Source organism: Microtus oregoni, unplaced genomic scaffold (genome assembly GCF_018167655.1).
Source record: "Microtus oregoni isolate MIOR12 unplaced genomic scaffold, Mior012 000002F_ref0000024, whole genome shotgun sequence".
In the NCBI taxonomy this organism is placed as follows: domain Eukaryota; kingdom Metazoa; phylum Chordata; class Mammalia; order Rodentia; family Cricetidae; genus Microtus; species Microtus oregoni.
In genome coordinates this window covers 72898279-72921670 of record NW_024543061.1, presented here as the reverse complement: position 1 = coordinate 72921670, position 23392 = coordinate 72898279, and the positions used below count along the sequence as shown (strand labels likewise).

General features: G+C 37.6%; 2 protein-coding genes across 2 annotated transcripts; both read left to right on the top strand.

Moving 5' to 3' along the window:
* The first annotated feature begins 431 nt into the window (after positions 1–431).
* Positions 432–1370, top strand: LOC121436753 (taste receptor type 2 member 140-like). Its single transcript, XM_041636749.1, has one exon. It carries the CDS (start codon positions 432–434, stop codon positions 1368–1370), a length of 939 nt encoding a protein of 312 aa, XP_041492683.1.
* A 6541-nt stretch (positions 1371–7911) lies between these two features.
* On the top strand, positions 7912–8940 carry LOC121436748 (taste receptor type 2 member 140-like). The gene has a single exon (XM_041636747.1). It carries the CDS (start codon positions 7912–7914, stop codon positions 8938–8940), a length of 1029 nt encoding a protein of 342 aa, XP_041492681.1.
* Positions 8941–23392: the final 14452 nt, after the last annotated feature.

Below are 23392 nucleotides of genomic sequence, written 5' to 3'. Positions count from 1 at the left end.
TTGCATAGAAGTTAAGATATTTTGCTTTTTATATGAGTTAAAATTTTATAATTTTTCTTGTCAGAAAATAAATGATTAAAATTTAATGTGTGAATAGTCAAGATAATGAAAATAAATTTATATATTTTGAATACAGTACATGAGAATTCTACTTTGTTCAGCATCAACTATGAAGGATTGCAGTCCATTATGTATAAAGTATGAAGCGACTGGATGAAGCACACCTGGGTTTTCTTGCAAAATGTAAGATTTTTGTGAAAAACTCTATAAACCACTTCATTAGTAAATCTGATGTTTACTTGACATTGTACATATGAGTTCATTTAATTAGTATGTAATGAATTCTCAAGAATCAGCTAGACATACATCAGAAGATTGTATTCACAAATATTTTGAATTATAGTGAAATTGTGAACAGTCTCTTGGAAACAATGAATGGTCTCCTACATTACATGTTATCAACTACATTAAGTGTAGAATTGCTAATGGGAAATTTAGGTAATACATTCACAGTTTTGGTGAATGTTATGCACTGGTTAAAGAGGAGAAAGACATGTTTCATAGATCAGATCTTGATTACTCTAGCAATATCTAGAGTTGCTTTGCTCTTTTCACTAACTGTAGGTTTGTTTGTATCTGAACAATACCCAGACATAATAATAACTAGAAGAATTATGAGACAAATTTGTATTTTCTGGACAGTAACCAATCATTTCAGCATCTGGCTTGCTACATGTCTCAGCATCTTCTATTTCCTCAAGATAGCTAGTTTTTCCAACTCTATTTTTCTTCATCTAAAGTGGAGAGTAAAAAAAATGGTTTCAGGGACACTGTTGGCATCTCTGCTATTCTTGTTTTTAAACATTTTAGTTGTAAACACACATATTGATCTCTGGATTGACAGAGTTGAAGCCAATGCATTCTTCAGAGTTATCTCAAGTAATTATTCTCAAGTTGCTAGGCACATTATACACACCAACACTATGTTCACATTCATCCCCTTCACCGTGACCCTGACCGTGTTTCTCCTGCTCATCTTCTCCCTGTGGCAACATCTGAAGAACATGCAGTACATTGCCAAAGGGTCCAGAGATGTCAGCACTGCGGCCCACATAAAGGCCCTGCAAATGGTTGTCAGCTTCCTGTTACTGTATTCCTTTTATTTTCTCTCACTTCTTTTGCAGTTTTGTAACATTAAGTATAAGCAACAAAGCTCAGTTTCTCTTCTTTTTTGGGCTATTGGAGTTGCTTTCCCTTCTGGCCACTCATATGTCTTGATCCTGGGAAACACTAAGCTTAGACAGGCATTTATTTCCATGGTGTGGCGGCTGAGGTGCAGGCTCAGTGCTGTGGAGCCCTCAGTTTTCTAAAATGTACTTGATCTTTTGTATTTTAGAGAAACATTAGTTCTTAATAAATTATTTTTGTATAAATTTCAAACTTCTGTATTTCATTTGTAGCATTGTGAATTTTGCAAAATTTTGTGTAGGTCAGGTACTGCCCAAACCATTAGCCTTGGCAGAAAATATGGAAATATTTATAATGTTTTTATAAGGATAGATATGAACATGGACTTAATAAACATATAAACACAAAATATTAGAAAAATTATTTTTTCTATCTATAATTTGACATTTTCAAATGATTTACGTTAAATGTAAAATACATGGGTGTATGCATTCATGTGGCAAGTATTCAATGTTGTTAAAACTGTTGTATGAATTCTGGGACTCTTTAGAAGTGACCCCTTTATATTACTAGATTTGTTTTATCAAATTTTTGTCTTCTAAAATTGTTAATTTATTTTCGTACGTATTGGAAAAAATGTTGTTTTCATTTTTCTGTATGTCTTTTAGAGACAATTTGAAGGGGATTCACATGTTATAATATGTGGATATGTGTAATAAATAGCTACTTGGAGGAGGATATTATAGTACTTATACATGGCTCATTGACATTTGAAAATTTCAGCCTTTTTTGAATATTGTATGAATAAGTTCTCTTATTAAAAGGAGGTTAAAGTTCTCAATTGGGAAACAGGAAAATTGTTCAGTGAGTAGTTGTTTGTTATTCTGTTGCTTAGGCAACATTAAGAAAAGGATGTGTGTATATATTCAATGCTGAGAGAAATGCTCTGCTTTGTAAAGTATCTGAAGTTGAATAAATTTTTAGAGATGGAACCTATGAATGTGAAATGCTAACAGTCAAAGATGAAGTTCAATAAAAGAAAAACTAGATAAGAGTCAATGTATAGCTTTCTTGATGAAAATAACTAAATAGATCAATAAAAGATAAAATGTAAATTGCATAACGATAACATTTCAAACACAGTTTAACCCACAGGGCAATAAAAGTGGAAGTGCACAGAACAATTTTCAATAAAAAACATCTGAGAGAAATCTCACATTTTCAGCATCAAGATGGAAGCCTGTTTAGTTTCCTTCTACTATGCTGCCAAGGTTCTGGTAAACCACAGAACACAGCATTCAATGGGCTTTTAAAACACTATTTTAAATAACCTTTACACAACACGTCTACCAAGATTCCTGTCTGTTAGTAGCTTTCACTTTATCAACACACTAGATTTACTACCATACCTAGACAGTGGAATTCTAGCTCAGTGATCACAGCAATGATTTCTTGAATGGTGTTTTGTTCTCAGCCTTGAAATGGTGTGTGTGTGACTTTTTCACTTAATATAATGAAGGCATAAGATATTAATTACCACCAGATAATTGTAGAGCAGAGAAATTTCCCAAGAAGATACTATAAATAACAAGACACCTTAGAAAGAAAAAGCTCTTCTTCATGAATGTAATTTATCTGCCGAAACAAAATCCTGATGTTGAAGAACCATTCATGATATCACCTGAGGACTGAAGCTCACACATTCCTGCATTCACCAGTTCTTCTTCTTTATCTTCTTCTTCTTCTTTTTCCTTTTTATTAAAAAGAGGTTTGCAACTTTAAAAATTTAAAGCTTTGCTGCACGACAGTCACACTTCATGAACTCAGATTTCAAAGATGCTAGACAAAGGAAAATGCTTGCAAAACAATGAAAGAGAGTCTGCCTTTATTTGCATGCTAATAAATGAGAATTCAGCTTTACCTCCAGGACAAACAGATGACGCCTCGGGCTGATGTAAGGGTGTACAGTGCATGGTTTGAGTTAATTTTGGATAGCAGTTTTTTTTTTCTATTAACTAGCATTGAATTAAGGGGTTGTCTTAGTTAATGTTGCATTCCTCCTTAACATGGTCCAAAGAAAGTAAAAGTCAGTAGAAAATCATTCAGACTGAAACGTTTGTTTGTGTGTGTGTGTGTGTGTGCATGTAACAAAGATTATGAAAAAAACGGGTAGTAAATTTGAAAGGTAGCAAGAAGAAGTAAACGGGAGAGTTAAGATGGAGGAAAAGGGATGTAGAAATGATGCAAATACACTGAACTCTAGAAGGTAAATGACAAAATGAACAAAAAAGAAATAAGATTTTATTGTCCACCCAGAAACGGTATTTGTAGAGATTTTTGTGTGGAGATTATTGTACATAAACCAGTTACACAGGCTTAGTACCTACTGAGCATGCTTTTCATCCAGTTATTGAGAGAATTTGGTTTTGGAAAATCTGCCAATGTCTTCATAGCATTGAAAATGGCTTGAGTATTACTGGGAGAAAAAACATCCCTTGTGATAGAATTCTTACTCCTTGAACTATCTTTAGAATTATGTCCATAGGCAAAGATAACATAGTGCATTCAACTCTAGTTCACCTGGTTCAAATAATGAGCACGTGAAGAAAAGTGTCCTTAAAACCCATTGTGGAAGTGATCCTTGTACTGTCTGGTGTGCCTTAGCTTGTTTTGTTTGTTCAAGGTAGGTAAGATCTACAATCTACATTTCCTTACCTAAAAAGAAGAGATAAGAATATTCTCTGGTGATATATAGGGTTTTTGTTTTCTTCTCTTTGATTCTTTGTTCTTAAGAATATTTTTTTTTATATTTATTTATCATGTATACAATATTCTGTCTGTGTGTATGCCTGCAGGCCAGAAGAGGGCACCAGACCCCATTATAGATGGTTGTGAGCCACCATGTGGTTGCTGGGAATTGAACTCAGGACCTTTGGAAGAGCAGGCAATGCTCTTAACCTCTGAGCCATCTCTCCAGCCCCCTTAAGAATATTTTTTATGATTTCCTTGAAAATTTCATGCAATGTATTTTGAACATATTATCTCGGTCCTCCAACAGCTCCCATAACTGTCATCTCTACTTTCTCTACCTTCACACTCAAACATCGAGTTCTCTTCATTTCCAATCATCCACATAGAGTCCTCTTTTTTGTATGATTTTTTCCCTGTAATATTTATAAAAGTTTTTATTTATTTATTAAAAAATTCCACCTCCTCCCATTTTCCTCTCCTTCTCCCTTCCCCCTCCCCCTCCCTTTCCAGTCCTAAGAGAAGTCAGGGTGCCCTGCCCTGTGGGAAGACCAAGGCCCTCTCCCTTCCTTCCAGGTCTAGGAAGGTTTGCATCCAAACAGACTAGGCTCCCAAAAAGTCAGTACATGCAGTGGAATCAAAACCCAGTGCCATTATCATTGGCTTCTCAGTCAGTCCTCATTGTCAGCCACATTCAGAGAGTCCAGGCTGATCACATGCTCATTCATTCCCAGTTCAGCTGGCCTTGGTAAGCTCCCATTAGATCAGCCCCACCTTCTCAGTGGTCCTGAGACACTTGCGGTCCTAACTTCCTTGCTCACGTTCTCCCTCCTTCTGCTCTTCATCTGGACCTTTGAGCTCTGTTAGTGCTCCAATGTGGGTCTCTGTCTCTATCTCCATCCATTGCCAGATGAAGGTTCTATGGTGATATGCAATATATTCATCAGTGTGGCTATGGGAGAAGGCCAGTTCAGGCACCCTCTCCTCTGCTGCCCAAGGACCTAGCTGGGGACATCCCCATGGACACCTGGGAACTTCTCTAGAGCCAAGTCTCTTGCCAACCCTAAAATGCCTCCCTTAATTAAGATATCTTCTTCCCTGATTCCATATACACCTTTCCTCCATCTCAACCATCCCACTCCCCCAAGCTCTCCCCAATCCTCCCCTTCTCCTTTCTCTCTCCCCATATTCCCTCCTCCCACCCCATGCCACCCCCGTGCTCCCAACTTTTGTCCAATGATCTTGTCGACTTCCAATATCTAGGAAGATAAATATATATTTACTTTGGGTTCACCTTATTATTTAGCTTCTCTAGAGCCATGAACTATAGGTTCAGTGTCTTTTGTAGGATACAAGATCAATTCCAAAAAAATCAGTAGCTCTCTTACACAGAAAGAACAAAGAAGCAGAGAAGGAAATCAGAGAAACATCACCTTCTACAATAGCCTCAAATAGCATAAAGAATCTTGGGGTAACTCTAACCAAGGAAGTGAAAGATCTATTTGACAAGACTTTAAGTCTTTGAAGACAGAAATCGAAGAGGATACCAGAAAATGGAAGGATCTCCCATGCTCTTTGATTGGGAGGATCAACATAGTAAAAGTGATACTTCTACCAAAAGCAATCTATAGATTCAATGCAATCCCCATCAAAACCCCAACAAAATTCTTCACAAACCTTAAGAGAACAATAATGAATTTTATTTGGAAAAACAATAAGCACAGGATAGTCAAACAATCCTATACAATAAAAGTACTTTTGGAGGCATTACCATACCTGACTTCAAACTCTATTACAGAGCTAAAGTAATGAAAGGAGCTTGGCATAAAAACAGAGATGTTGACCAATGGAATCTAATTTTAAAGCTTTTTAAGTGTGCATATTGTATGCTCATAGAAGTGAAACAACAAAATCTAGACTACAATGAACATTTTCCCTGCCACTGTGCAGTCCCTGGATGATCACTTACAAAATTAGACCTAACGCTCACAAGATCTGTTATAGTTCAAAATGGATGAATATCATTGATGATACAAGATATTCACCAGAAAAATTTCAAAACATAAGAAATTTGAGATCTCACACAGATTTATAATTAAAATAATCATGAACTGTGCCAATCAAAGAGTGACTGAATTTATAAACACATGAATTACACCTTTGCCGAATGCCCTGCACTGGGGATGGAAGGCTATGCTTTTTCTGTAGCTCTGTTTTTGCTGCTTTGTCTCTTGAATATAAATTACTCCTTTTGCAAAGAAGTGCCAGGCATCAATTCAGTAGGAGTTAGGCTCTTTTCTAAAACTGTGTCAGAGACTTTCACAGCAATCTTGCTGCTATTAATACATTTGAGGTTTCGAATCTGAATGAAGCAACTTGGCCTAGAAAGTTCAGCGTCTACAGCCATTCCAGTAGAACCTCAAATGTTTCTTGTCCAGAGTGGAAGGTAGAGAAGAGGGGCTCAGGGAAGCTGTTGGGCTGGTGTTACTGCCTCCCATGAATACAAGCTTTGTCACTTTTCCTAAAGGCCTTGGAGCTATTGTACTAGCATTTTCTCCACACAGCCCCACCCTCAATGTGTTCTGCATTTCTCTTTGTCTTCTTCTGCCTTTTTGCTATGGAAAGAGCCATCCCATGAGGACCTTTCTGTGTTCAGGTATGTTAATGTTTCTTTTCTAGAAATTCTGTCACTTTCTCTGTTCACAATTACCAGTTATAATCCATCTTTCATATGCAATAGTCTGTGACTTTTTCTTCCATCTCAGCATTTTGTTAGTGTTATGTTGATACAGGGTCTCACTAACTGGCCCAGTTTCCTTCAGTGCTGAGTCACGTATACTGGTGTGCACCACTAGGCCAAGTTTACTATAGTTTTGATACATGTTTTTCTGTTTTCTTCCTTTAATACTTCTCTTTTGTGTTATTGCTTTTTTGACTATCCATTAGGTCTTAAAGAATGTTATGAACCATTGCACCATTCCCTTTCTTTCCTGGGGTGTATAATGCTCTTTATATGCCTTGATACCTACAGTGACACTACAGGAGCAAATGCCAGTGCAAACTGAAGGAAAATGAATAGAGCCTAGTATTCATACTGGTGAAGGAATCAGATGCATTAACAAAGGTAGGAGGCATGGATAATGAAAAAGATTCTTGTTGTGCAAATGAATTCATGTAAACTTATTGTCTTTGTAACAGAATAGGAATTATTCCATATTTCTTTACATGTGTGAAGAAGATAGTCACAAGTCTTTAGAATATTTACATTACTATTGCCTCAATTAAAAATGGAAGCAATTTTATACCATCTCCTAACAACTATCACATTACTAATTGTGAGTGAAATGCACAATAAATTTAAATAAACTATAAATCTGAATTATCTCACTCAGACATGAAAGGGATTATGATGTAAAATGCATATTTATTAACTAGCATATATTAGTATCTATGTATGTTTATGCATGCATATATAACCTTATATAATGTAAAATTGTTAATCTCAGTCCCAGATATTTGAAGAGTAACTAAGTAGGTAAGATTACTAGGTAATTGTTTGCTTAGAGAAAAAATCTTTTGAAAATATGTATATGTGCCTACCTGGCTTCATTTTGAAATATTTAATGGAAATCTTATGTTACATAGAAGTTAAGATACTTTGCCTTTTATGTGAGTTAGAATTCTATCATTTTTACTTATCAGAGATTAAGTGGTTACAATTTAATATGCAAACAGTCAAGAAATGCAAATAAATTTATTTATTTTGATGACATTGCATGAGAATTCTGCTTTCTTTAGCATCAACTATGGAGGACTCCGGTACATTGTGTATAGGGCATGAAGCATCTGGATGAAGCTCACCTGGGTTTTCTTGCAAAGTGTAAGATTTTTGTGAAGAAAACTACAAGCCACTTCTTTAGAAAATCTTGATGTTTACTTGACATTGTATGTATGAGTTCAGTAAATTAGTATGTTATGAATTCTCAAGAATCAGCTAGACATACATCAGAAGACTGTATTCACAAATATGAGTATAGTGTAATTCGGAACATCATCTTGGAAACAATGAATGGTGTCTTGTATTACCTATTATTAACTATTTTAAATGTGGAATTGCTAATGGGAAATTTAGGCAATGCATTCACAGTGCTAGTGAACGTTATGGACTGGGTAAAGAGGAGAAAAATATCTTTCATAGACCAGATCTTGACTACTCTGGCAATTTCCAGAATTGCTTTTCTCTTTTCACTAACTGCAAATTTATTTGTATATAATTGGTATCCAGCCATATTAATAACTAGAAGAACTGTGAGACAATCTTGTATTTTCTGGACAGTAACCAATCATTTCAGTATCTGGCTTGCTACATGTCTCAGCATCTTCTATTTTTTCAAGATAGTCAATTTTTCAAACTCTATTTTTCTTCATCTAAAATGGAAAGTAAAAATAATGGTTTCAGGGACACTGTTAGCATCTCTGCTCCTCCTGTTTTTAAATGTTTTAGTCATAGACACACACATTGATGTCTTTATTTACAGAATTGAAGCAAATATATTCTTCAGAGTTATCTCAAGTAATTATTCTCAAGTTGCTAGGCTCGTTTTACTCACCAACACTATGTTCACACTCATCCCCTTCACCGTGACCCTGACTGTGTTTCTCCTGCTCATCTTCTCCCTATGGAGACATCTGAAGAGTATGCGGTACAACACCAAAGGCTCTAGAGACGTCAGCAAGGCAGCCCACATAAAGGCTCTGCAAATGGTTGTCACATTCCTTTTACTATACAGCATTTTTTTTCTGTCACTTCTTTTGCAGTTTTGTAACATTAAATATAAGCAGAGAAATTCAGTGTCTCTGCTTTTCTGGACTGTTGGAATTGCTTTCCCTTCTGGCCACTCCTATGTCTTGATTCTGGGAAACACTAAACTTAGACAGGCATTTGCTTCCATGATGTGGTGGCTGAGGTGCAGGCTCAGGGCTGTGGAGCCCTCAGTTTCCTAAAATGTACATCATCTTTTGTATTTTATAAGAACATTAGTTCTTAATAAGTTATTTTTGTATAAATTTCAGCCTTCTGTACTTCACTTGTAACATTTTGAATTTGGCAAAATTTTGTTATAGTTTAGGTACTTCTTTAACTAATTCTGCATTGTCAGAAAATATGGAAATATATGTATATTTTATAAGGATAAATATAAATATGGTCTAAATATGTATATGAACAAATGTCATTAGCAAAATATACTTTTATATATAATTAATCACTTTGAAATTTTAAAATGTTTATGTTAATATATAAAATACATGTTTTTATATATTCATGTAGCATGTGTCCAATAATGTTAAATCTGTTGTAAAATTTTGTGTATCTTTAGAAGGAATCCCTTCATATTACTAGGTTTGTTTTATCATTTTCATCTTCTAACATTGTTTATTTATTTACCTATTTATTGGAAAAATGTTGAGTTTATTTTTGTATGTCTTCCAGAGACAGTTTGATAGGGATGAACTTGTTATAAAATGTAAACATTTGTAATAGGTAACCTCTTGGAGGAGGATGTTATAGTACTTATAGGTGGCTCATTGAAATTTGAAAATTTCAACCTGTATTTGAATATTCTATGAATAAATTTCATTTTTGAAAAGAGGTTAACGGACTGAATTGCTAAGCAGAAAAATTGTGTAGTGAATAGTTGCTTGTTATTCTGTTGCTTAGAAAACAATAAGAAAAGAAAGTATATATATATTCAGTGCTGAGAGAAATGTTCTGCTTTGTAAAATATCTGTAGTTGAATGAATTTTAGCGATGGAACCTATGAATATGAAATGCTATCAAAGTTGAAGTTCAATAAAACTTAAACTAGATAAGAATAAAAGTATGGATTCTTGGTGAAAATAGATAGAGTACATATCAAAGAAAGAGAAAATTTAAATTGCATAATGGTAACATTTCAAACGCAATACAATCCACAGGGAGATAAAAATGGATGTACACAGAACAATTTTCACTAAAATAAAACAAATTTCAGAGAAATCTCACATTTTTAGTATGAAGATGGTAGCCTGTCCACTTTCCTTCTACTATGCTGCCATGGCACTGGGAAACCACAGAACACAGCACTCAGTATGCTTTTAAAGCATTATTTCAAATAACTCATATACAACACTTCTAGCAAGATTCTTGTCTATTAGGAGCTTTTACTTCATCAGGACACTAGATTTACTGCAATACCCAGACAGTGGAATTCTAGCTCAGTAATCATAACAATGATTTTTTGAATGGTGTCTTGTTCTCAGCCTTGGATTGCTTTGTGTGTGTGTGTGCTTGTGTGTGCACTTTTTGACTGAATACAATGAAGCTACAAGTCATTAATTACTATCAGATAATTGTAGAGAAGAGAAATTTCCCAAGGAGATCCTATAGACAATGAGACACCTTAGAAAGAAAAAAAAAACCTCTTCTTCACGAATGCAATTTATCTGCTTAAACAAAATCCTGATGTTGAAGGACCATTCACAATATCACCTGAGGACTAAAACGCACCCATCCCTGTCTTCATCATCAATTCCTTTTTCATCTGTTTTTAAACTTATTTATAAAAATTTCCACCACCTTCCATCCTCCCATTTCCCTCCAAGTCCCTTCACTCTCCCTTCCCTCCCTCTCCAGTCCTAAGGGAAGTCAGGGTGCCCTGCCCTGTGGGAAGTCCAAGGCCCTCCCCCCTCCATCCAGGTCTAGGAAGGTGAGCATCCGAACAGGCTAGGCTCTCAATAAGCCAGTACATGCAGGAGAATCAAAACTCAGTGCCACTATCATTGGCTACTCAGTCAGCCCTCATTGTCCTCCACATTCAGAGTCCAGTTTGATCACGTGCTCATTCAGTCCCAGTGTAGCTGGGTTTGTTGTGCTCCCATTAGATCAGTCCCCTTGTTCTCAACAGAAGAAGTTCAAATAGCCAAAAGACACTTAAGGTCATGCTCAACCTCCTTGGAGATCAGGGAAATGCAAATCAAAACATCTTTGAGATACCATCTTACGCCTGTCAGAATGGCTAAAATCAAAAACACCAATGATAGTCTATGCTGGAGAGGATGTGGAGTAAGGGGAACACTCATCCATTGTTGGTGGGAATGCAAACTTGTGCAACCACTTTGGAAATCAGTGTGGCAGTTTCTCAGGAAACTGGGAGTCAACCTACCTCAGGATCCAGCAATAACACTCTTGGGAATATACCCAAGAGATGCCCAATGATACTACAAAAGCATTTGTTCAACTATGTTCATAGCAGCACTATTTGTAATAGCCAGAACCTGGAAACAACCTAGATGCCCCTCAATAGAAGAATGGATAAAGAAGGTGTGGTGCATATATACTTTAGAGTTCTATTCAGTGGTAAAACAATGACATCTTGAATTTTGCATGCAAATGGATGAAAATAGAAAACACTATCCTGAGATAATCCAGACCCAAAAGATGAATATGGTATGTATTCATTCATAAGTGAATTCTAGCCATAAACAAAGGACATTGAGCCTATAATTCATGATCCTAGAAAAGCTAAATAAGAAGGTGATCCCAAAGAAAAACATATATTTATTCTCCTGGATATTGGAAGTAGACAAGATCTCCAGGCAATAGTTGGGAGCATGAGGGTGTGGGTGGGGTTGGGGGAAGGTAAGGTGGAAAGAGAGAAGGGAGAAGGGGAGGATTGGGGAGAGCTTGGAGGAATGGGATGTTTGAGATGTAGGAAGGACAGATATGTTAGCAAAGAAGAAGATATCTTAATTAAGGGAGCCATTTTAGAGTTGGCAGGCACTTGGCTCTAGACGGTTCCCAGGTGTCATTCTTTTTTTTTTTTTTAAAAAAACAAACAAAACTTTGTAATTTTAAAACTTATAAAACTTTGCTGAGTGAGTTCAAATTTCACAGAAGCTAGGCAAAGGAAAATGCTTGCAAAACAGTGAAAGAGAGTATGCCTTCATTTGCATGCTAGTAAATGAGAATTCAGCTTTACCTCCAGGACCAGCAGTTGAAGTCTTGGGCTGGTGGTGACGTCATACAATGCATGGTTAGAGTTGTTGTGGGCTAGTAGCTTGTTTCTATGGATCTAGCATTGAGCTAAGGGGTTGTCTTAGTTAATGCTGTGTTCCTCCTGAACATGGTCTACAGAATGTAAAAGCCAGTAGAATATCATTCAGACTGAAAGATTTATTTGTGTGTGTGTGTGTGTGTGTGTGTGTGTGTATAACAAAAATTATGAAAAAAACAGGTCATGAATTTGAAAGAGAGCAAGAAGAAGTATATGGGAGATTTTCAAGGGAGCAAAGGATTTAGAAATGGTGCACATAAACTAAACTTTCAAATGTAAATGAAAAATGAACAAAAAGGAAATAAGACTCCTTGTCCACCCAGAAACAGTATTGCTAGAATTTTGGTCAGCAGATTATTAACCATAACCAGTAACAAGGCTTAGTTAATACTGAGCTTGTTTTTCATCCAGTTAGTGTGAGAATATTTGGATTTGGAAAAATCTGCCAATGTCTTTATAACATTGAAAATGGCTTGGGTATTCCTGGGAGGAAAAATTGTCCCTGGTAATAGAATTCTTACTCCTTGAATAGTCTCCAGAATTGTTTCCTTTGGATAAAGTTAACCTAGGGCATTCAATCTGTGTTCAAATAACGAACACATGAAGAAGGGCGTCCTTAAAGCCCCTGGTGAAAGTGATCCTTGTACTTTCTGGTTTGCCAATAGCTTCAGCTTGTTTTGTTTGTCCATGGTGGCTAAGATCAAATCCTACATTTCCTTACCTCAGAAAGAGGAGTAAGAATTTACTCTTGTGGTATATACAGTTTTTGTTTTCTCTTTTCTTTGATTCTTTTATTTTAAGAACATTTTTTATTAATTCTTTGAAAATTTCATGCACTGTATTGTGAACATGTTATCTCAGTCCTCCATCTGCTCCCATAATTGTTGCCCACTCTCCTCTACCTTCACACCCAAAGTTTGAGTTCTCTTCATTGCTCTTCATCCACATGGAGTCCACTTTTTGTTGCTACACTATTATTGAGATGGGGCCTGCCCCAGTGTGTGGTTGACCCAGGACTCCACTGATTATTCTCTCACAGCTATCAAAGCCTGTGGTTTCTCAGTTAGAGGTAGAGTTTTGTGTCTTCCTTCCTCTCTCTATGTTGGCATTTTGTCTAGAATGAGCTTGTTCAGGTTTTATGCATGTTGTTACAATTGCTGCAAGTTCACTTGTCCAACTGTCCTGTTTTATCAGAAAAAGAAAGCCAACCATTTTTTTTTTTGCGGTTACCCACTCTTTCCATCTCTCACAGTCTTCCTAGTTCTATTCCTTGATAATCCCTGAGGCTTGAGGGGAGGGGTATGTTATGAGTGCTCAGTTTAGAGCTGAGAAGTCCCCAGATTTTCTTCTGTATATATGGGCAGGTTAGGGTTTCTATATTCATTGTTATTTACCACAAGGAGAAGCTTCTCTGATGGGGGCTGAAATATGCTATGATTTATATTTCAAGTCATCAGTAGTTTGTAAATTCATTTGGTGGTTCTTTGAGAGTTTAATACAATGTTCTTGATTAGAGCAACAAGTGATTAGGAGTCTTTAAGTTTATTTGGTAGTTTTTTGAAAATTTAATACAATGTATTTTGATCATATTCAGCTCTTTCCACTTCTTCTCACCACCCTTTATATCCTCCATTCTCCCAACTGTATATTCTTCCTCCTTTCTGAGGAAATGCTTTATGATGTTGCTCTAGAGAAGAAATATGTTTGAAATATTCCTGGTGCTAATGTCATCTCCTCTTGGCAAGTCTGGCCATCCTAGGAACTGCTTGCTCTTCATGTGGAACCTCAAGTGTTTCTTGTGCAGAACAGAAGATGCGGAGGTCAAGCCCATTAAGGTGGTATGTGTTACTCTCTCCTGGTGGACACAAGTTCTGTTACTTCTAAAAACCTTGCATTTTTAGCAGTAGCATCATCTCCACACTGACCCACCCCTGGACCTTGAAGTGTATTTCATTTCTTTTTGTCTCCTTTCTCTTTTTTGTTTTATAGAAGGAGCCATGTAAGGAGGACATTTCTGTGTCCACAATGATGGTATGCTCATTCTTCTTTTCTTAGCAACTTCCCTGAAAACTTTTTACATGCTTATGCAATTATCTTCTTTATTTTCCCAGTATAGTTGTTTTGTAATTGTTGGGCATTTGCTCCATTCTCCATCCTGGAATACCTCATGTCTTGCCTGTAATCTATAAAGGATTTGTTTTAAACAGTGCCTTATTTATCTCTTAGTCTTGCCTTTTTTTTTTAATTTTCTTTTTGTTTTTTTTTATTGAGAAAAGGAGAAAAAAAAACAAGTTTCCACCTCCTCCCAGCCTCCCATTTCCCTCCCCCTCCTCCCCCCTTACGCCCCCTCCTCCCACCCTTCTCCCCCTCCCCCCACTCCTTTCCCCCTCCCTCTCCAGTCCAAAGAGCAGTCAGGGTTTTCTGCCCTGTGGTAAGACCTAGGACCTCCCACCTCCGTCCATATCTAGGAAGGTGAACATCCGAACTGGCTGGGCTCCCACAAAGCCATCACATTACGTAGGATCAAACCCCCGTGCCATTGTCCTTTGCGTCTCATCAGCCCTCATAGTTCGCCATGTTCAGAGAGTCCAGTTTTATCCCATGCTTTTTCAGACACAGTCCAGCTGGTCTTGGTGAGCTCTCAATAGATCAGCTCCACTGTCTCAGTGGGTGGGTGCATCCCTCGTGGTCCCGACTTCTTTGCTCATGTTCTCCCTCCTTCTGCTCCTCATTGGGACTTTGGGAGCTCAGTCCAGTGCTCCAGTGTGGGTCTCTGTCTCTATCTCCATCCATCACCAGATGAAGGTTCTATGATGATATGCAAGATATTCGTCAGTATTGCTCAAGGATAGGGTCATTTCAGGTTCCCTATTCTCAACTGCCCAAGGAACTAACTGGGGACCTCAGCTTGGGCACCTGGGAGCCCCTCTAGGGTCAGGTCTCTTGCCAACCCTAAAGTGGTTCCCTTAACTAAGAATTGTGGTTCCGTGCTCCCCTGTCCAACCTTCCTTTATCCCAATCCTCCTGCTTTCCCAAGGCCCGACCTCCTTCCCTTCTAACTTTTCTCTCCCCATCTCCCCTTACCCCCAACCCACCCCACCCCAAGATCCCAATTTTCTCCCCGGCAATTTTGTCTACTTCCCTTAGCCAAGAGGATAACTATATGTTTTTGCTTGGGTTCCCCTTCTTACTTAGCTTCTTTAGATTCACCTATTGTAGACTCCGTGACCCTTATTTATGGCTAGAAACCAATTATGAGTGAGTACAACCCATGTTCATCTTTTTGGGTCTGGGACACCTCACTCAGGATAGTGTTTTCTATTTCCATCCATTTGCATGCAAAATTCGAGAAGTCATTGGTTTTTACCGCTGAGTAGTACTCTAATGTGTAGATATTCCATACTTTCTTCATCCATTCTTCCATTGAAGGGCATCTAGGTTGTTTCCAGGTTCTGGCTATTACAAATAATACTGCTATGAACATAGTTGAACAAATGCTTTTGTCATATGATAGGGCATTTCTTGGGTATATTCCCAAGAGTGGTATTGCTGGGTCCAGGGGTAGGTTGATCCCGAATTTCCTAAGAAACCGAAACACTGACTTCCATAGTGGTTGCACAAGATTGCATTCCCACCAGCAATGGATAAGGGTACCCCTTCCTCCACAACCTCTCCAGCAAAGGTTATCGTTGGTGTTTTTGACTTTAGCCATTCTGACAGGTGTAAGATGATATCTCAAAGTTGTTTTGATTTGCATTTCCCTGATTGCTAAGGAAGTTGAGCATGACCTTAAGTGTCTTTTGGCCATTTGAACTTCTTCTGTTGAGAATTCTCTGTTCAGATCAGTGCCCCATTTTTTAATTGGGTTAATTAGCATTTTAAAGTCTAGTTTCTTGAGTTCTCTATATATTTTGGAGATCAGACCTTTGTCTGTTGCGGGGTTGGTGAAGATCTTCTCCGAGTCAGTAGGTTGCCTTTGTGTCTTAGTGACAGTGTCCTTTGCTTTGCAGAAGCTTCTCAGTTTTAGTAGGTCCCATTTATTCAATGTTGCTCTTAATGTCTGTGCTTCTGGGGTTATACATAGGAAGCGATCTCCTGTGCCCATCTGTTGTAGGGTATTTCCCACTTTCTCTTCTATCCTTTTCAGTGTGTTCGGGCTGATATTGAGGTCTTTAATCCATTTGGACTTGAGTTTTGTGCACGGTGAAAGATGTGGGTCTATTTTCATTCTTCTACAGGTTGACATCCAGTTGTGCCAGCACCATTTGTTGAAGATGCTTTCTTTCTTCCATTGTATACTTTTAGCTCCTTTATCAAAAATGAGGTGTTCATAGGTTTGTGGGTTAAAATCCGGGTCTTCTATACGATTCCATTGGTCGACTTCTCTGTTTTTATGCCAATACCACACTGTTTTCATTACTGTAGCTCTGTAATAGAGTTTGAAGTCAGGGATGGTAATGCCTCCAGAAGATCCTTTATTGTATAGGATTGTTTTGGCTATCCTGGGTTTTTTGTTTTTCCATATAAAGTTGATTATTGTCCTCTCCAGATCTGTGAAGAATTTTGATGGGATCTTGATGGGGATTGCATTGAATCTATAAATTGCCTTAGGTAGAATTGCCATTTTTACTATGTTGATCCTCCCAATCCAAGAGCAAGGTAGATCCATCCATTTTTTGGTATCCTCTTCAATTTCTTTCTTCAATGCCTTAAAGTTCTTGTCAAATAGATCTTTCACTTCCTTGGTTAGATTTACCCCAAGATATTTAATGCTGTTTGTGGCTATCGTGAATGGTGAAGCTTCTCTGATTTCCCTCTCTGCTTCCCTATCCTTTGTGTATAAGAGGGCGACTGATTTTTTGGAGTTGATCTTGTATCCTGCCACATTACTAAAGCTGTTTATCAGCTGTAAAAGTTCTTTGGTGGAGTTTTGGGGGTCGCTTAAGTACACTATCATATCATCTGCGAATAACGAAAGTTTAACTTCTTCCTTTCCAATTCGAATCCCCTTGATCCCATTATGTTGTCTTATTGCTATTGCTAGAACTTCAAGTACTATATTGAAGAGGTATGGAGAGAGTGGACATCCTTGTCGTGTTCCTGAGTTAAGCGGGATGGCTTTGAGTTTCTCTCCGTTTAATTTGATGTTAGCTGTCGGCTTGCTGTATATAGCTTTTATTATATTTAGGTATGACCCTTGTATCCCTAATCTCTCCAAGACTTTTAACATAAATGGATGTTGAATTTTGTCGAATGCTTTTTCAGCATCTAATGAGATGATCATATGGTTATTTTCCTTCAGTTTATTTATATGCTGGATTACATCGATAGATTTTCGTATGTTGAACCAGCCCTGCATCTCAGGAATGAAGCCTACTTGATCATAATGGATAATTTTCCTAATGTGTTCTTGGATTCGGTTTGCCAGTATTTTGTTGAGGATTTTTGCGTCGATGTTCATGAGTGAGATTGGCCTGTAATTCTCTTTCCTGGTTGAGTCTTTGTGTGGTTTTGGTATCAGAGTAACTGTAGCTTCATAAAAGGAATTAGGTAATGACCCTTCTGTTTCTATATTGTGGAATACATTAAGGAGTATGGGTATTAGCTCTTCTTGGAAGTTCTGGTAGAATTCCGCATTGAAACCATCTGGTCCTGGGCTTTTTTTGGTAGGGAGGTTTTTGATAACAGCTTCTAATTCTTCGTGACCAACAGGTCTGTTTAGATTGTTCACCTGGTCCTGGTGTAACTTTGGTATATGGTATTTATCTAAAAAAGTGTCCATTTCTTTTACATTTTCCAGTTTTGTGTTATACAGGCTTTTGTAATATGATCTGATGATTCTCTGAATTTCCTCTGTGTCTGTGGTTATGTCCCCCTTTTCATTTCTGATCTTATTAATTTGCGTATTCTCTCTCTGCCGTTTGATTAGTTTGGCTAGGGGTTTATCAATCTTGTTGATTTTCTCCAGGAACCAGCTTTTTGTTTCATTGATTCTTTGGATTGTTTTCTGTGTTTCTATTTTGTTGATTTCAGCCCTCAGTTTGATTATTTCCAATCTTCTACTCCTCCTAGGTGAGTCTGCTTCTTTTTTTTCTAGAGCTTTCAGGTGGGCTGTTAAGTCTTCAATATGTGCTTTCTCTGTTTTCTTTAAGTGGGCACTTAGTGCGATGAACTTTCCTCTTAGCACTGCTTTCATAGTGTCCCATAAGTTCGAGTATGTTGTTTCTTTATTTTCATTGAATTCAAGGAAGACTTTAATTTCTTTCTGTATTTCTTCCTTAATCCAGGTATGGTTCAGAAGTTGACTGTTCAGTTTCCATGAGTTTGTAGGCTTTCTGGGGGTAGCATTGTTGTTGAATTCTAACTTTAATCCATGGTGATCTGATAAGACACAGGTGGTTACTAATATTTTTTTGTAACTGTGTAAGTTAGCTTTGTTACCGAGTATGTGGTCAATTTTTGAGAAGGTTCCATGAGCTGCAGAGAAGAAGGTATATTCTTTCCTCTTCGGGTGGAATAATCTATAGATGTCTGTTAAGTCCAATTGCTTCATTACCTCCATTAATTCTCTAATTTCTCTGTTAGGTTTCTGTTTGATTGACCTGTCCATTGGTGAGAAAGGAGTGTTGAAGTCTCCTACTATTAGTGTGTGTGGTTTGATGGCTGCCTTGAGTTTTAGTAATGTTTCTTTTACATACGTGGGCGCTTTTATATTCGGGGCATAGATATTCAGGATTGAGACTTCATCCTGATGAATTGTTCCTGTTATGAGTATAAAATGTCCCCCTCCATCTCTTCTGATTGATTTAAGTTTGAAGTCAACTTTGTTAGAAATTAGTATGGCCACACCTGCTTGTTTCTTAGGACCATTTGCTTGATAAGCCTTTTCCCAGCCCTTTACTCTGAGTAGGTGCCTGTCTTTGTGGTTGAGGTGTGTTTCTTGTAGACAGCAGAACGTTGGATCCTGTTTTCCTATCCAATCCCTTAGCCTGTGCCTTTTTATAGGTGAGTTGAGCCCATTGACATTAAGTGATATTAATGACCAGTGGTTGTTAACTCCGGTCACTTTTTTAGTAGCAGGGTTTGTGTGTTTCCCTTCTTTGAGTTGCGCTGGTGAAAGGTCTCTAGATGACTGAGTTATTGTGGGCATTGTTGGACTCCTTGGTTAGTGATTTTCCTTCTATTATTTTCTGTAAGGCTGGATTTGTGGCTACGTATTGTTTGAATTTGTTTTTATCCTGGAAAATTTTGTTTTCTCCATTTATAGTGAACGAAAGCTTGGCTGGATATAGTAGTCTGGGCTTGCATCCATGATCTCTTAGTTTTTGCAGTACATCTATCCAGGACCTTCTGGCTTTCATGGTTTCCATAGAGAAGTCAGGTGTAAGTCTAATAGGTTTACCTTTATAAGTAACTTGGCCTTTTTCCTTTGCGGCTCTTAATATTCTTTCTTTATTCTGTGTATTTTGTGTTTTGATTATTATATGGCGAGGGGATGTTTTTTTTTGATCCAGCCTATTTGGTGTTCTGTATGCTTCTTGAACCTTCATAGGTACCTCTTTCTTCAGGTTGGGAAAGTTTTCTTCTATAATTTTATTAAGTATATTTTCTGTACCGTTGAGCTGCACTTCTTCTCCTTCTTCTACTCCAATTATTCTTATGTTTGGTCTTTTTATTGTGTCCCAAATTTCCTGAATGTTTTGTGATGAGAATTTGTTGGTTTTGCTGTTTTCTTTGATCAGTGTGTTTATTTTTTCTATGGTATCTTCAGTGTCTGATATTCTCTCTTCTATCTCTTGTAATCTGTTGTTAGTACTTGTTTCTGTCATTCCTGTTCATTTACCCAGATTTTCCATCTCCATTCTTCCCTCGGTTTGTGCTTTCTTCATTGCTTCCATTTCATTCTTCATGTCTTGAACCGCTTCCCTAACCTGTTTGATTGCTTTTTCTTGTTTCTCTTGGTTTTCTTGCGTGTCTTTGAGCGATTTATTCATTTCCTCTACCTTTTTGTTTGTAATCTCTAATTGTTTATGGCAGTTTTTCACCTCCTGTTTAAGGTCCTCTATTATTTTCATATAGTTCACTTTTGAGTCGATTTCTTCTATTTCTTCAGGAGTAGGGTGTACAATTCTTCTTATTTCGGGATCCCTGGTTTCTGGTGGTGTCATGTTGCCTTTCAGATTGTTGGAGGAATTCTTGTATTGGCGCCTTCCCATCTCTTCCTTCAAGTGGAGCCAGGAGAGGCCTGGTCTCTTGGTCCAGACTTTGCTGTGATTGACTCTCAGGGTATATCTCTTCAGTGTAGAAGCAGGAACCGTTCCCGTCCAGATGGGATTCCTCCGCAACCGTCCTGTCCCGTCCTGATGGGATTCCTCAGCAACTAAACAGGGCCGCTCGTAGCCCAATGATCCAGGGCCAACAGGATGAATGGAGCAGGGGGGGGGTGGTATCCAGGAGCGCGCAGGAAGCCTGGTGCCGGAGCTGAAGGTGCCCCGCTCCCTTACAGGGGACCCTGAGGCCTGCCTGGGGACCCTGAGGCCTGCCTCTTAGTCTTGCCTTTTATTAGTTATTCTCCTACATGTATCTCTTCACAGCTAAGCGAAGTTTACCAGTGTGCACCACCATATCAATTTTACTGTAGCGTCTGACTTAATTGTTCCTTTTATTGTCTTTGAATCAAAAATTCTTTTACTACCGTTAGCTCCTGAAGAATTTTAATGTCATGTTTTGATAGGATAAAAGTGTAGATTATTGAATCTACTATGAAAAGAAAAAAGGGAGGATAGAGATATGATAGATAAAATATTAGATTATTGAATCTGCTTTTTAAAAGCAACTACTAGTTTTAAATATTCTACATTGGACTGAACTTTTGTATAGTGTATACAAATTTTGTAAATATAAAAAATGTTAATTTTTGTTAAAACATATTGTACATATATTTCTAATCTTTTCAAGGTATTGTATCTATATAGTTTATATAACTATGTAATGCAAATTTCTATCCCTTGAAAGTTATTATTACCAACTTTTTAAAATAATAAAAAAATGCAGGTTGGCAATTAGTCATCTATTAAGATTGAACATGTAGAATCATATTAGGTATAGTTTCAAGGACAAAGAGTTACATTTTAAATAGACAGGTTGTCTTCATTCACTTTAGAGAATTAGTTATTTAAGTTGTTTCATTAACATAGGCTCTTTTTTATGACAATGAGACTACTGTGCTTCTTGTAGCACCAATTACTTCAGAGAATATAGGGACATTGAAGAAACTCCACATGAAGTTTCCCTTCTTTATGACAAAAATAAGTCACTGGCCAAGAAAATGTCTTTCCCTTGACCGCTGACAGTATGCTGTCCTAATTGGATAAGCAGAACACAAAAGAGAGTGGGTGCTAAACCTTCTCAAAACAAGGTGGAAGAAGAGTCCTTCAAAAATCCCCCTCCATATTAAGCTTGTTGAATATTATAGGTCTTTATGCTGAAGATGAATGTCCTAACGTTACAAACAAACTTTGGTTGACTGTCCAGACATTCAGTTGTTTTTTTGTCATTTCTCACATTTTTTTTGGAATTCTTTTGCTTGTACTTATTGTTTACTCAGTTGATATTATTTCTTTCTTAGGCCTCTGAGGTGGTTGAAGGCTAGACAATTATCGTTTTCCTTGTTTATGAGACTCAGAACAGAAATTCATTAAAGAAGTGTAAAATATATAAGGCAGAGAGATATCAAAAGATAGTTGTGGATCATTTTGATAGAAAATAAATTAGGTTCAAGACTTTGACCTCACCAAGATAGGATAGATATGGAGTATTTTTTCTGAATTAGTAAAATGTAAATGGACTTGACATTGTTGATGTACTTATTACCTATATATATATATATATTATATAATTGTTGTAGTTAATGCATAGTTTTTTTATATTAGTTACAGCCTACTTTTTTGAAATTTAGACAAAAGGTGTAATATAATAATATTTTATTTGTATTTTAATAAATAAAGCTTTCCTGAAGAGTGCAAAGCAGCCACACTAGTCAGTCATACAGGCCAGGTAGTGGTGACACACACTTTAATCCCACCAGCCACACTAGTTTATCATAGAAGCCAGGAGGTGGCGGTGCATGCCTTTCATCCCAACACTACAGAGGAATAAAAGGCAGGATGAGATAGGATCTTGCTCTCCTTTCAGTCTGAAGATTTCGTAGAGGTAAGAATTCTCTAGAGGACTTGATTTTAGAGGGGTCCCAGGTGTCCAAGGAGATGCCCCCGGCTAGTTTCTTGGACAGCTGGAGAGGGAGCCTGAAATGACCCTATCCTATAGCCAAACTGACGAATATCTTGCATATCACCATAGAACCTTCATCTGGCGTTGGATGGAGATAGAGACAAGACCCACATTGGAGCACTGGACTGAGCTCCCAAGGTCCAAATGAGAAGCAAAAGCAGGGAGAACATGAGCAAGGAAGTCAGGACCTCGAGGGTTGCGCCCACCCACTGAGATGGTGGGGCTGATCTAATGGGAGCTCACAAAGGCCAGCTGGACTGGGACTGATGGAGCATATGATCAAACCGGACTCTCTGAACGTAACGGTCAATGACTGCTAACTGAGAAGCCAAGGACAATGGCACTGGGTTTTGATTCTACTTGATGTACTGGCTTTGTGGGAGCCTGGTCTGTTTGGATGCTAACATCCTTGACCTGGATAGAGGGGGGAGGACCTTTACTTCCCACAGGGCAGGGAACACTGACTGCTCTTTGGACTGGAGAGGGAGGGGGAGGGGTGGAGGGAAGTGGAGGGAAATGGGAGGAGGGGAGGAAGTGGAAATTTTTAATAAAATTTTTAATAAAAAAAGAGTTCTCTAGAGGTTGACTGCTTCACTTCTGTAAGTAAAGTAAGCTTATTTATTAACACTGTAAAATATCATTATATTGCTTTATTTCTTGCTTTTCTTGGTCATGTACCATCCTTGAAGCTTGTGATGTTGGCAATGGAGCAGATGCTGGTTTAAATTGGAGTGAAATGGTTCTATTTGAAGATCTTAGGTTCTAAGGGTGGCAAACGTACTAACAAAGGCAAATACAGAGATTAGGAAAGATCCTTGGTGTGTGTTTAAATTCATTAAAATTCTTTGTTTGATAGCATGATAGAACAATCTCTAAATTTGTTCATATACAAAGATAAAAGATTTACAACTTTTGAAAATATTTATATTATTATGATATCAATTATACCTGGAAACTATTTGATACAACGTCTTGTCAACTACAGCAGAATAAGCATAAGTTACATGCACAAAACCACTAATGTTGAAACAGATTTATTAAAATGGTGAGTGAATGGCATTTGAGTCTTTCTG